The sequence below is a fragment of the Opisthocomus hoazin genome, chromosome 3 (assembly GCF_030867145.1).
Source record: "Opisthocomus hoazin isolate bOpiHoa1 chromosome 3, bOpiHoa1.hap1, whole genome shotgun sequence".
Classification (NCBI taxonomy): domain Eukaryota; kingdom Metazoa; phylum Chordata; class Aves; order Opisthocomiformes; family Opisthocomidae; genus Opisthocomus; species Opisthocomus hoazin.
Genome location: NC_134416.1, coordinates 40625303 through 40638897, shown reverse-complemented (window position 1 = coordinate 40638897; position 13595 = coordinate 40625303). Strand labels below are relative to the sequence as shown.

General features: G+C 44.5%; 2 protein-coding genes across 15 annotated transcripts in view; one reads left to right on the top strand and one right to left on the bottom strand.

Annotated features, from left to right (window-relative positions):
* CSPP1 (centrosome and spindle pole associated protein 1) overlaps nucleotides 1–3276 on the top strand; it is a 77611-nt gene extending 74335 nt beyond the window's left edge. For all 12 annotated transcript variants that reach the window (XM_075416050.1, XM_075416049.1, XM_075416040.1 and 9 more), the window contains one exon: nucleotides 1209–3276. In XM_075416050.1, the coding sequence (XP_075272165.1) occupies nucleotides 1209–1429 (221 nt within the window). In that variant the 3' untranslated portion in view covers nucleotides 1430–3276. The remainder of the gene's footprint in view (nucleotides 1–1208) is intronic.
* A 1953-nt stretch (nucleotides 3277–5229) lies between these two features.
* Nucleotides 5230–13595, bottom strand: part of ARFGEF1 (ARF guanine nucleotide exchange factor 1) — a 93887-nt gene continuing 85521 nt past the window's right edge. For all 3 annotated transcript variants that reach the window (XM_075416034.1, XM_075416035.1, XM_075416036.1), the window contains 6 exons: nucleotides 11873–12002; nucleotides 10861–11000; nucleotides 10314–10482; nucleotides 8403–8541; nucleotides 7402–7519; nucleotides 5230–6668 (listed from right to left, as the gene is read on the bottom strand). In XM_075416034.1, coding sequence (XP_075272149.1) covers nucleotides 6504–6668; nucleotides 7402–7519; nucleotides 8403–8541; nucleotides 10314–10482; nucleotides 10861–11000; nucleotides 11873–12002 — 861 coding nt within the window. In that variant the 3' untranslated portion in view covers nucleotides 5230–6503. The remainder of the gene's footprint in view (nucleotides 6669–7401; nucleotides 7520–8402; nucleotides 8542–10313; nucleotides 10483–10860; nucleotides 11001–11872; nucleotides 12003–13595) is intronic.

The window sequence follows — 13595 nt, the reverse complement described above, 5'->3', positions numbered from 1 at the left end:
CCCTGTCCTGGCCAAACCCAGGACACTTTGGTTTAAAATAAAATTTTAAAAAGTCGTAATTTTTTTTTTCCCCCCAGAATAAAAACCGGAGGTTTGGAAAAATCATCCAAATACTAAAGTTAAATGACACTTAAGAATTGTTTAGATGAAATGTTTTGTCACTAAAGAATATACAATTCTGTTACGTTTTATTGGAATCAGTATATTTCTGCAAAAGTTTTGTAGGCTTTTTCCTAAGCCAGAGTCTTCAGACATTTTTCTGCCCAGCTTAAAACCGCCCTGACAAACCAGAACCTCCTCATTTACACAAGTCAGCTTTAACGAGGAAAACATTGCAAGTTTTAGTGCTTATAGGTGTGGGGGCTTTGCATTATTTTTTCTGTATATATATGTAGAAAAATAGATGTGAATCCAAAAAATGAAGAGCACAGAGAAATGATACATTTATATCGTTTTATATTTATATAGATAATAAAAATTTATGTTGTTTGATAGTTTTAGTATCTGTTGAAGGTATTAGGTAGGTGTGATTGCTGACTGAATTAAACAAGTAGTAACAGAGTTCAGCGTGATAATGACCCCAAATTCAAAGGCCAGGCTGTTCTGGGTTTTTGGGGGGTTTTTGTGTGGTTTGTTTTGTAGCCGGGAGAGGCCGATGTACCCTGTAACGCGGTTCAGAACGCCGCTGCCCAAAGGCTGTTGGCTGTGCTGCACGCTGACGTACAGCCGTGACTGGTTTGCAGCGTCTGCCGGTGCTGAAGTCCCTCCTCATGCGTTCTGTCCTGAGGGAGAGGCTGGCTGCATGCGAGTCTTCAGCCTGAACACTGTAATTTAACGACCTGCACTTTCTGTGCGTGTACAGGCTGACAGGTTTGGCTTCTCCCTGCACTGGGCGGCTTTAGGAAAGCGAGAGCCCTCGTCCACGTGCGTCCCGGTTTGCCTGTATGGCCCCCTCGTTGGCCTGGCAGGGGAAGGAGCTGTCAGCATCCACCAGCAACGCCTTGGGGTCTTCAGCGGGGGGCTCTGGACAGGCCCAGTTCCCCAGAGCATCACAAATGTGTGCCAAATAGAAACAAATGTCATTTAAAAGCATGATTTTACGCCTTTATTGCAGACAAATAAGCCAGGTCAATGTACCAAAATGTTGTGGCAAGGTGAGAAGCTTTTGTCGCCTTTAACATCCGCCCATGTCTCTCCGTCTCTCTCAGGTGACGCCGTTTCCTTGGGAGAAGCGGACGACCTGTTGCAGCGTGCCCCGCTGAGCGCCGGCAGGCGGCCCGGGTCCGTTGACACTGTTGCGACAGAGCCCTGGCTGCGCCCGGGGACTTCGGAGACGCTGCGGAGGCTGGCGGCCGAGCCGTTGAGTCCTGGGAAGCTGCCCCGCACGCTGGGGCTGGGCTGGCAGGGCCTCTCCACCGCCCACGGCTGAGCGGGTGCGCGACTGGGAACAGCAATCGCCACGTACCAGGAGCTGCGGCGTAGCGGGGACGTTTTGGATGATGTGATGTGGGAAGCGGAGCAATAGCTGGGGCGTTTTTTGCACTTTTAATACAAGTTCAGTTTCAGCCTCAGAGCTGGACTGACTTACCACAGAAACATGTGTGTTGTGTGTGAATTTGATATTAAAATTAATTTTTAGCTTTGTTTATAGCCAGGCTCCACAAGTGTCTGGAAATAAGAGTAACCCAAGGACCAGAGGTGCATTTTAAGCTTTTACCAAAAGAGTAAATAACTTGGCGAAGGGTGCTTGCTTTTCATACAGTGACGAGTGCTGTCCTGCATGAAAGCTCAGCAGACAGTTTCACAGGAAAAAGACTATTAACAATCTGCCTTCTGTTCCCTGACTGGTTATGTGATGGATATATTGTTGCATATATTTAATTTATGGTTCTGATTTAGGAGTTACTAAAAATGTGAAAACAGACTTAACTTTTCTTACCATTTGCTTCAGTTTATGTTTACTCATGAATAAACTGGAACGTTAAGGCTGTTTTCAAAGCAGCAGGAAAAACACATGGAAAAGTCGCTGGATGAAAGCACCGAGCTTTAGCAAGAAGAACATTTAGGAGATCAGTGAACAGAAGCACCAAGGTGAGGCAAGAGTAAAGATGCGACTTTCCTCGTGGTTTAGAATTCCCACCCAGAGGCCAAAGCTTTGACCAGCAGGAAGAAAAATAAATGAAAAAACAGAATTGTAAACAAATTCTTTATTTTTACTAAATTGCCTTCTTCCCCCTTCTGCCTACCGGCTTGGAGGCCATGGCCGTTCTGTGGTGATGGCAGCCAGGAGACGCTTGCTGGGCACGCTGTACTTCAGCTCTGTGTTTCACTGAGCTGCTTCCCCAGGAGGAAGTGCCAGATTATTCCATTGCTTCTCACGTGGTACTGGGTCACCAGCCGAGAGGTCCACCAGCGAAATGGGGTGGGAAGGCAGTGGCCAGTAACGCAGGGATCGTGGCGCAATCCGAGACCTCGGCTAACACATGCAGCATAGGCCTCACGGCTGCCTGGTTCTGAATTTCCCAGTGGCAGGAATCCCAAAACAGTTTTAAGCAGCGAAGGTGAAATCTTCTGTAACAGCAGTAGCCTCCCTCCAGCACAGCCTCTCATGCCAAGGCCCACTTTGTGCATTTCACCCTTTGCTTCCGTTTGTCACCTGCCAGCCTTCCCTTTGTTTCTGATGCCCAAGCGCTCGTCTCAGTTGCTTCATGAGCTTAACGTTGTGATACAGTCACTGCGCTAACGCCACGCTGGATACAGAACTTCTCTTTTCTTCCTCAGCCAGTGGCCTACATAGTTTAATTTTTGTTTATTCCCTGAGCTTTGATTAAAGCTTTACCCCCCAGCAGAAGCATAGTGTTCTCCTAAAAATGCATCCTCATTTAACTACCAGAATTTTTGTGCACGTCACCGACTGTCACAGGCTGGCACTCATTGCCTCCGGTTCAGGTCTCGGACACGGCCCAGCCCCTCCTTTAGGTTGCTTCTGTCACCTCCGCCGTGACCTGAAGCCACTGAACTGATTTCCACCTGGCTGCTTGGCAGCAGAGCGCAGCGACTCACGCTCTTCCCTACAGCTGTCCTGCCTCTGGCATCCAGGCTGCTCTGCAGGATACTCGGTCCTTCAAGCATCGGCACCATGCCTGGAGGGCTGTCCTGGGTTTGGCCAGAACAGGGTTAATTTTCACTGGAATCCAGGAAGGGGCACAGCCGGGGGGTGGGGGCTGACCCCACCTGGCCAAACAGAGCCCGGTATTCCATACCATGTGCCGTCATGCTGGGTTCCAGTGGGGGGGGGCGGCACAGCGGGGTCTCACTCGCGGCTTGGGGGGGGCGCAGCACCGGTCCTGTTTCGGGAGAGCGGCTGCCTGGGTCGTGCGGTTCGTTGTTGTGTTTTCTCCTTATTTGTATCGTTGTTGTTCCTGTTTCCCTCTGTTTGCTGTTCTGTTAAACTGCCCTTATCCCGACCCACCAGTTTCTGCCTCTTTCTTTCCATTCTCCTCCGCACGCCGGCGGGGGGAGGGGCGGCCGCGTGGTGCTTTTGTTGCCGGCGGCAGCCGAAACCAAAACAAGGGCTTTAAGAGACCTACAGCTGGGGAGCTCAGGGACAGGGACGGGTGGTGGAACTGACAGTGTTTGTCAGGTTAATGGTTGGACTCAATGATCTTGAAGATCTCCTCAAACCTAAATGGCTCTGTGATTCACATCTTTGCTTTCCTTCAGCTTTCTCCGCATAACCAAAGTTCAGTTGTTCTTCCTGCCTTCCTAAATATTTTTAGGGTATTTTTTTTATTATCATGACACTCTCATCTGCAAAACACAGGCGGCTGTAATCCACGGCTTGAAGCTGAGATGACTAAACCAGAAGAACCCTTTTCCTATCCCTGACCCCGCTTCTCTGATCGTCACTGCGGCTGTGAGCGTGCAGAGAGCTGCAGGCTGAACCTGATAGCCAGCGCGCAGCTCGTGCCGCTCGCGTGTTGCAAGAACGTGGGAGATACAGAAAGAGCGATGGTGACACAGGAGTTCAGTTTCCAACGAGCCAACACTGACAGCCGTTAGGCATTTTCAACGTCAGCAATAAATAAGGCAAGGCAGGAGGAGGTCATGCTGTAAAAACACTCATTACTAAACAGGAGCACACAGCAGAACAATGTAGCAGGAAGGTTTAAAACAAACTGAAAAAGCCCACCAGCCCACCCAAACTACCAAATTTTCTGGCAATCTGTTGTACTCACCGCCGGTGGATGCTGGGTCTTGAACACAGACGTTCAAAAGGAACAGGGCAGACAGGTGGGTAACGGAGACACGAACGGCCGTCAGAGCAGCGCTCTGGGTACTGGCAGCAGAACACCTGGCACTGAGAACCGTGTTTGCCACAGGCAGGGGGGAGAGCACGACAGCAAGAGGGACAGGACACATCAATACTCCCTCTCAGACTTCTTACTGATCGCTGTCAAACAGACAAGACCCACCTCAGGTCTGCCCCAGGCCAGTGGTTTAAGATTTAAACATTACACAACAAACAACATAAAAAGCCCGACAGGAAAGGCTGTGCAACTACAGTTAATAACCTCAATTCTCCCCCTTCTGACCTTGATAAATGCAATTTGGTTTTCCTCCACTCCAATTAATATTATGAGAAAACTTGTAGTCGCAGGTGATGCCTTTTTATTCCCTTCCCTGGCTTTTCCAGCGCTGTTCCATTGAGCTGCTTCTGCTTATTTTTGGAGCCTGCTGGGAACAGCTACCAGGAGAATCGTTGCTCTTGGGCTCCCTCATCCACTTTCTCAGTCCTCCTGCTTCTCTCCTTTGCTAGGCCTGAGTTTTGTGCGAGCACACTGGAGCCCATTCCCCTTCTACTCCCGGGCTGACCAGGCTTAGCTGGCTCCAGCCGAGCTGTAACCCCAGCCTTTCCTGCCCACCCACCCTTATCCCATAGTCTGGTTCGTATCGGTGTTTTCACCCCTAGACACACCTACAAGCACTTTGATTCTCCCTGTCTTTTTTTTTTTTTTTTTGGTTTGTTTTTCTCTTTCTTTCCCAAACTCGCCGTTCTTTTCCACCCTGCATTTGCCTCCCAGGGAGCAGATGCATCCAAGCTAAGCTAAGGGCACCCTCCTTTCTGCCCCCCGAGGGCTGTGGGTTTGCTCCCATGGAATGAGAGCACGAGAGGCAAAGGAAACTGTAAAACAAGTAGCTGTGGATTAGACTGGTTTTGATTGCACTGATGAAAGAGTTCAAAAACTTTATTGACCTATAACCTGATTAGAATATGCCAGATGAGAACCAAATATTGTACAGAAAGTTGTACAGAATTTTTTTTTACATAGAAAACTTTACATATCTGTACCATATACATTTTGTCCATCTGAAAAAAATTTCTACATCCATTGTAATACAGAATGCTTGACAATCTTGTCTTTTAACCATCAGAGCACAATTCACAGTATGAATACATTTCCAATAAATTTAACCATCCCCAAACCATGCCAGATTTGTTAACTGAATATATTCAACATTAAATTCTGTACATAAGAGTGAAATCTACATCAAACAAAAAACATCTGACAGCAGACACAACCTAGACTTGTTTGCAGTGATTCAAGTTCCAGTCCTTGAAGGATCATCATTTCAATGGCTCATTGTGTTTAAAAGCCCTAAAACAAGTATATTACAGGTAGTTTTGTCAGTCGTGATATTTCTACCTCTGTTTTTGACAAAAGTCAGCAAGACTAACGTCTGGGCTACAGAAACCAAAAGAAAAGAATAAGAAAAGAAAAAAAAAAAATCACGACCCAAAAAAATAAACCCAAACTTCTAGTGCATTTGGTAAACAATGAAGTGTTATGGGTTTTCAGCAACTCAATAATACAGAAATAAAACAATTCAGGAAGAACTGTATAGTGTTAAAGAGTTTATATTACAGACCTGCATCTCTGTACATTTTTCACAGAAGGATGATTACCAATGTCTCAGACAGCCTGAGTGTGCAAAAATCTTAGAATATCAGACATAGCTGCTAAATATCTTTTACCATGAACAATAATCTCCATTTTCTTTTCACTATAAACATTTTATCCTTCAAAATACAGCTCTCCTGAGTTGTACTTCTTGCAGAAGCTCAAACCTTTACAAACATAGTTCTTTGGGTACATTTTCCTTTCACACCCGCCACAAACATTGGTTGCTGTACTGCTGCCTAGGACAGTTAGGGGTACCGCAGCCCACGCTGACACGGGGACCGCGCTAAACGGCTCTGTGCTCAGCGGGAGCCAGGCGAGAGGAACCGACAGAGAGAACCCATCAGGAAACACAGGGACTGGAGTGTTGCAAGCCTTAATTACAGTTGTAAGCATCTGTACCGTTAACCCTCGGACACACGCTGCCGTACAGAGGAACCATTTCCAGGGATACTCAGACAGAACGGCTCCGCTGCCGGGTCCTTTGATGTAGCTGAGGAATATGAACTCTGAAACGGAGCAATGCTCAGTCACTGCCTGCTACTGCCTGCTTACTGCAGACTCTGGGTCTGGTGGTTGGGCTATCTGGAAAACCACGCCAATCCGCAGGAAAAACCGCCGTAGAACAGCCCGAAGCTCAGGAATAAGGTCAAACTGCATTATTTCACACAACAGGGGATAGTAGAATGAGGCATGAGCCTTGAACTGAGGAGAAAACAAACAGAAGAAATGATTCTACTATGCATCAGCAAGCCCCAGAAAGCGTGCTGCAAGGGAAGAGTTTTAAATACTCTCCCAAGCCAAGGTCAGACCCCCACACAGCGACAATCAGCATCTTTGTAACTGGGGCTAGCAGTGCCACCACAAGGCTCAGACAGCTGGGACATGCTCCAACAGACGCTCAGCAGCACGCACAGCTCTTCGCTAACGCTTCTTCTTCAAGAGTTTTTCTATTATCAGCTCAGTTTTTGTTGTAGTTGGCCCCTTTCACTTAGTATTTCAGCCAAGTTTTGTTAGAGGGAGATCTAACTACGGATTTATTTGCTGCAGAATCACTTTGGAGCAGGTCAGGATGATGTGCATGTAGCACTGGAAGCAGAAACAGGAGTTATTTCTTTGAATGGAGTATCAGCCACTAACCACCTGCCTCAGCAGGAGAGGGGGAAACGCAAATTAACACACACGTCTGAAGGATTTCAGCATCTTTTGAATCTTCTCAGACAGCTTTTATTTTATCGCTCGCTGCGCCCTCACTCTGCACTACACTACTGTCAGTAGCTGCCAAGCGCAGTTTCCACGTATGTTCCCTCAACAAAGAACATCTACAGAGCAGCAGCAGCTTTTAAAGTCAAGTACGTAACCGTGCGCGAGGAGCCGGTCTGGAAACACTGCTTACCTGTCAACGCTGCCTTCAATACCGTTCCCAACAGTTACTCACCCGTTCATCACTTATCTTCAGGACTTTAGTCAAAAACAAGAGTAACAGATTAGTCCAGGCTTCCCGATGACTTTCTGACGTAAGAGTGAGGAAATAACTCAGAGCCTCACTGCAGACACTAGAGGGAAAAGAGGCAAAAACTAGTAACTAACATTTTATTTTGAGCTCTACTGCAGAGAGGGAGCAGCATTTTACGAAAGCTACTGTGAGCCCGACTAGCGATTGGAAGCAGTGACTGTGTTCAACTCCAAGCCAAAGTCTTAGGACTTCAGGATTAAATACGCCGACAAAACGCGACAGCGCTGTCTGTGCGTATATTTGAAGCACATCAAGTGCTCTGTGAGAGGTATTAAAATGCACGTGACACAATGATATGTAGACTTTAAAAATTAACCTCATGCTGATGTAACCAGGTAGTTTTCAGCTCTGCTCCCTGGTCTATAAACCTTAAAACACCTTCCCTGTGCTACTGCTGTGGTTTTAAGCCCTCTGTTGTTCCAACACTTGCTGGAACAACTTTGTAAACTGAAAACATTCAGGTGAACCTTAGTATTCATGGTAATGAATAACCAAAAAGCCAAAAGCTTCTGTGTGCTATCAGCTCCTCAAGCCCAGTGCTCCTTTCCACAGATGAGAACAAACAGCATCGGTTCCCTAAAATATCTGAGGTTACTGAAAGAAAAAAGCAGGGTTTAGGTGATAGCTGCTTTTCTTTTTAAAAAGGAGCTGTAACAGCCCCCACCTACCCACATGCTACAAAAAATAAGGTGACAAAACCTTTGTTCTCTCCTGCAAAACACAAAAAGCAGAAGCAGCATTAATAGCTGGAGGCCCAGCACCCTCCACACAGCATAAAAACTCTTCCTACCAGCTGTGACCACCTCCACACTGCTAGCTCTAGCACGTTCACTGCAAACAGAGAAGGTCTATCCTTTTAAATGAAACTCAACACTCCTCACCATCAGACATAACCTCAACAAGTTCAGCTACGTGGACCTTACTTTAGCAGTCTTCGCTGGACTTCCTCCCACGCGCTGGTGCGGCTTTCATCCATGTACATGCGGAACAGAATGCGCAGCCCGCAGGCGAGGCTACTGGTCTCCTGTTTCAGGAGATTCGGCTTTGATTTGCCTTTGAAACCTAGAGAAATTCCAAGCACCCATTCAGATTTTTGTTTCAGTTGACATTTTTCCTTACAGTTCCCCCACTTCTCCTTTGAAGCATCTTCCGTGCGTAGCCAGAACCACCACCTTATGTAATTAATTTATTATGACATTTAGTACAGTGGGGTATTGCTAAAAATTAACCTATGTCTATACACCATAACTGTGTTTGGCACACATTTTTATACAGACTTCCAAGCAGATGTGACACCTGGACATATGACAAAAGTGCATTCTAACCGCCTGACCAATGGACCATTTTGTCTCAATCATGTATCTATAGTGCATACTGGTTTATTTCTTGTTTTCGATAAAAATGTCTACAATACTAATGTTTCCAAAGCTCTTACTGTGTAATTAAACTCAGTTTGCTAGTGGAGGTCCATACTGCCAAAAACCATACCCATAAATATTAATACCACCTCACTCATGCTGAAGTGGTTCTATTACCTGGACAAGCTGGAGATTTGGGCAGAGAGGAACCTGATGAGGTTCAACAAGGGCAAGTGCAGGGTCCTGCACCTGGGGAGGAACAACCCCATGCAGCAGTACAGGCTTGGGGCGGACCTGCTGGAGAGCAGCTCTGCGGAGAGGGACCTGGGTGTCCTGGTGGACGACAGGTTGACCATGAGCCAGCAGTGTGCCCTGGCTGCCAAGAAAGCTAACGGGATCCTGGGATGCATCAGGAGGAGTGTGGCCAGCAGGTCGAGGGAGGTTCTCCTTCCCCTCTACACTGCCCTGGTGAGGCCTCATCTGGAGTACTGTGTCCAGTTCTGGGTTCCCCAGTTCAAGAGAGATGAGGAGCTGCTGGAGAGGGTCCAGTGGAGGGCTACAAGGATGGTGAGGGGACTGGAGCATCTCTCCTACGAGGAGAGGCTGAGGGAGCTGGGCTTGTTCAGCCTGAAGAAGAGAAGGCTGAGAGGGGACCTAATAAATGCCTATAAATATCTCAAGGGTGGGTGTCAGGAGCATGGGGCCAGACTCTTTTCAGTGGTGCCCAGCGACAGGACAAGGGGCAACGGGCACAAACTGCAGCACAGGAAGTTCTGTCTGAACATGAGGAAGAACTTCTTCCCTCTGAGGGTGACGGAGCACTGGAACAGGCTGCCCAGGGAGGTTGTGGAGTCTCCTTCTCTGGAGATATTCAAGACCCGTCTGGACAAGGTCCTGTGCAGCCTGCTGTAGGTGACCCTGCTTCGGCAGGTGGGTTGGACTAGATGACCCACAGAGGCCCCTTCCAACCCCGAACATTCTGTGATTCTGTGTATGCACACAGCAATGCACAAACCAGTTTGCTCCATATTCACAGTATGCATTCACCATGAAAAATATTAACAGAGCTAACTTTGGTGCAAGGAACAGATTAAACACAATGCCACAGTGAGTCTATTTGCCATCTGTTTCAGAAAATGACGTATATGTCACTTACACACTGGTAGGTAAAACAACCTCCCCAACAAGTTTTGGGTTTTTGTGCCTCCAGCTTCCAAGCATGTGACTCGCACCCACAGCCAGGGTGATCAGCTTGGCAGCCACAACCCAGTGAAACCTTGAGTTTTAGGAAACCGAAAAGCTGTTTGCATCTGCACAGATGAGGGTTTCCTCCCGTTCGGGATTCTAGGGTTATAAAGTTACAGCCTGATATTCAATTTTATGTTTAACATCAAAGTACCTTTGACCTATTTTTGGGTCAATTCAAAGCACAGTCACGTGTTCTCACAAAGTAATTCTCCAAGGTGACTGACTCACCTGCTTTCCAGAGAGCAGTCCTTTGTTCATTGTTTGAATTAAACGCTTTAGCAAATCTGTGAGATTCCAGCAGACAATCGAGAAGTTTGAAAAGCTGCTGTGATGTTAGAAAACGATACATCCCTTGATCTTGTGTATCCACATGGACATCGAAGTCTACTGCATCTCTCTATTTAAAAAAAAAAGGAAAGAAAAAAAAAAGATTTCAAGTAAAAATTCGCAATTGTCTTCAGCAAGCTCCTGGGATAACTCAATCCTACCCTCTTTTCATCTGTACTTGTATTTAAACTTGAAACTGTATAAAAAGTTGTATCCACATCCCGGTTACATAAATCCCTTTGAACGATACATGTTTTAATCTTCACAGTGCGCTGCCTCAGCACAGCAAATGCAATTTAATGCACAATGTGAAACATCTCAACAGTCTGCTGGAAGTTCTCCAAAGCTTCTAAAAATTGTCAATTAGATGATGTTACAGGAGTTTATGAAACTTTATCCACTAGAGAAAAAGCTGTTAAAAAGAGAGATACCTATCAGTTCTACTTACTTGTGCTGCTGCGAGATTCTCTGCATCCTCTTTTTTGCTAGTTGCTGGGAAGAACACAATATTGTCGATAGTCTGAATGAGTTCCAGTTGTACAACACATTTGATCAAAAGAGCAGCAAATAACTTCTGTTCCGGAAATTCTTTCAAGGAAAAAAAAAACCAAAATAAAAAATTGCTTGTTAACTAAAGAACTGCAATACTTTTTTCTTTTTTGAGCTATTTTGTGGGTAAGTTGAAGAACAGCTTAACTTCAAGCAGATTCATAAACCAAACCTGGAATCCATCCATCTGCACTGCTCTTCTAAAAACAGGACTGATCACCACGTTAACAACTGGCAGGTTTTAAAAAATTATTTCCTAAATTTGAAGCCACCTGCCGTATATTGGACAACATAAAGTTACATAAAAATCACCAAAGTTAGTGACCTTTTTGTTAGCACCAAAGCAATGGCAAGAACCAGAGGCCGGGAGACTGTCCACACGCAGAGGAGGCGTAGGACAGCACCACTATCATCGATGCTTCTTTTGTTTGCACTTGCGGCAAGCACTAATACCACCAGATACGAGCGTTTTGAGCACCAAAACAAAACTTTGCACAAGCATCTTAAGGGTTTCATACACTCTCTTCAAATTAGTCTAAATACACTTTTTTTTTGTCAGCTGTTGCTTCTGTAGCATCCTGCACAGCAAGAACTTTGCTCTTAAGGAAAAAAAAATTACTTATATACATAGTATTGTAAAGAGAGTACTATTTCAAATATTTAGTATTGGGTAAAAATCCTGCAAGTTAGCAGCTGAACTCTAGATTTTTAAAGCACAGGTCAAAAATGTGGACTCAGAAGAGTCCAACAGAATTCTGACATTCTACATGGAAACAAAGATTTAATCAGTGTAATCGTTCTCCACGTGATGTTTCTAAAGTTATTGTTGGGATTACAACTAAAGATATCAAACATCTGCTAAACACTACTCTTAACCGATATAAAATATCAAACCACTAAGAAACACGCACTTGCTGTCGGCCTGGCTTTACTCATTTCTTCACCTGCTGTGGACCCGGCACTGGGTTGATACGGACGTCCATCTGAAGATCTGGGCTGAATGGAATCGTGAATATCTACTGACTTCTGTGAGATTGTATCCTGCAAAGAAAGCCAAAAAAACCCCCAAAAGTTCCAGAAAACTTCTGCGAGCTAATCATCAGTAGCATTGTGCTCTTCACAGCTTAACATATTTGTTATTTCAACACTGCACTTTTTCATTCAATTGTCATATTTGATTTTGGCATTCAAGAAAGATGTACTAAAAAGACAAGCTACTAAGAAAGAACTGAAAATCTAATAAGCAACAAATGTTTAATTACACAGCAAAGTCAATGTGTAGTATTCTGCACGTAGGTTTTTTGCACACCATCCAAGCATTTAGTATGCCAGCCAACAGCTAGTTTGACTTTTACCACATGAAGTGCCTGAGGTTTGCTGCAAGGTTCTGATACTGGGAAATGCAATATCTATCTTGATCTACAATAAAAACCTCTAACAGCTTCTGTGAGGATTTGTATTCCTTTTGTAACGGGTGAAAATGTGAACACACAGCTCTTAAACGACAAGTCCAAACAACCTGAGCATCACCAAACTTTAATCTTTACTTGCCTTTATTCCCTTGAATGTTCTGAATTATAAGACCCTACTAACATGTCTGCAGGTGCTACAGAAATTTACCACAGTAAAATGATGAGGGACGAGAATATACATGAATATACGCATATCAGGAAAATGCTCTAATTTAAAATCCTTTTGCCAGCGAGCTGCTTCAGCAGACTTCTGCAGTGTGTTCTGACTCTCCATGTTGTATTGTGTTATCTTGTGAGCTAGAACGTCATGACTTTGGAGGATGAACTGTGGGGGTTTGTTTTGTTTTATTATTTAAAAAGTATCTTCCTTCTTGATGAGTTGAATGTAAAGTATTAAAATTAATGATAACACCTATTGTTTTCAGAAAGCATTCACTAAAGAATGAAATGTAATTAATGTAATTAATAACACAATAACAAAGCAGTTATATATAGCGATTACTGTCCCTTCCAATAACCCAGCACTTCTACTGGCATTTGTTCCCTAAGTGCCACTGGAGACCACACATTAATTTCCTGCACTGTGGTGCTAGCAAGACTTAAATCTACACATACAGTTCCTATCAGGAACATACCAACTTCTCATACCAGCAAATAACCAAGGTTTCAATCTCTGTTAAGTATAATATACTTTTAATAGACATCATGTCTATAGATAGTTGAACGCTTCATTATGAAGAAAAATTAGATGGAAATAAAACCTGCAAAAATTCTATCATACCAAAAGAAAGGATTCAAACTGTATCTCATTTAACATTATTATTCAGGTTCTGTTTATTTCGAAGTTGTAAAGTATCTTTTTACACTGAAGACAAAAAAATTTTTGAAAACATATGTGTTAAACTATTTCAAAGAGAAAAGATCTTTCAATTCATTAATAACTAAGACAATTAATGTATTTGCCATTTTTGCATGCTATTGTATTTCACATAAATAGATCAAAAACACAGCCAACGTTTAGATCAAACGTTTTACACATCAAACCGCTACAAATGAGTGAAGGTATAGCAAGAACATTGAGTCACACGGATATATAATACCTGTATAATGAGAACCGGCCATCACAAACACTTACACTCTGTTGTAAATTAATTATGTTAAC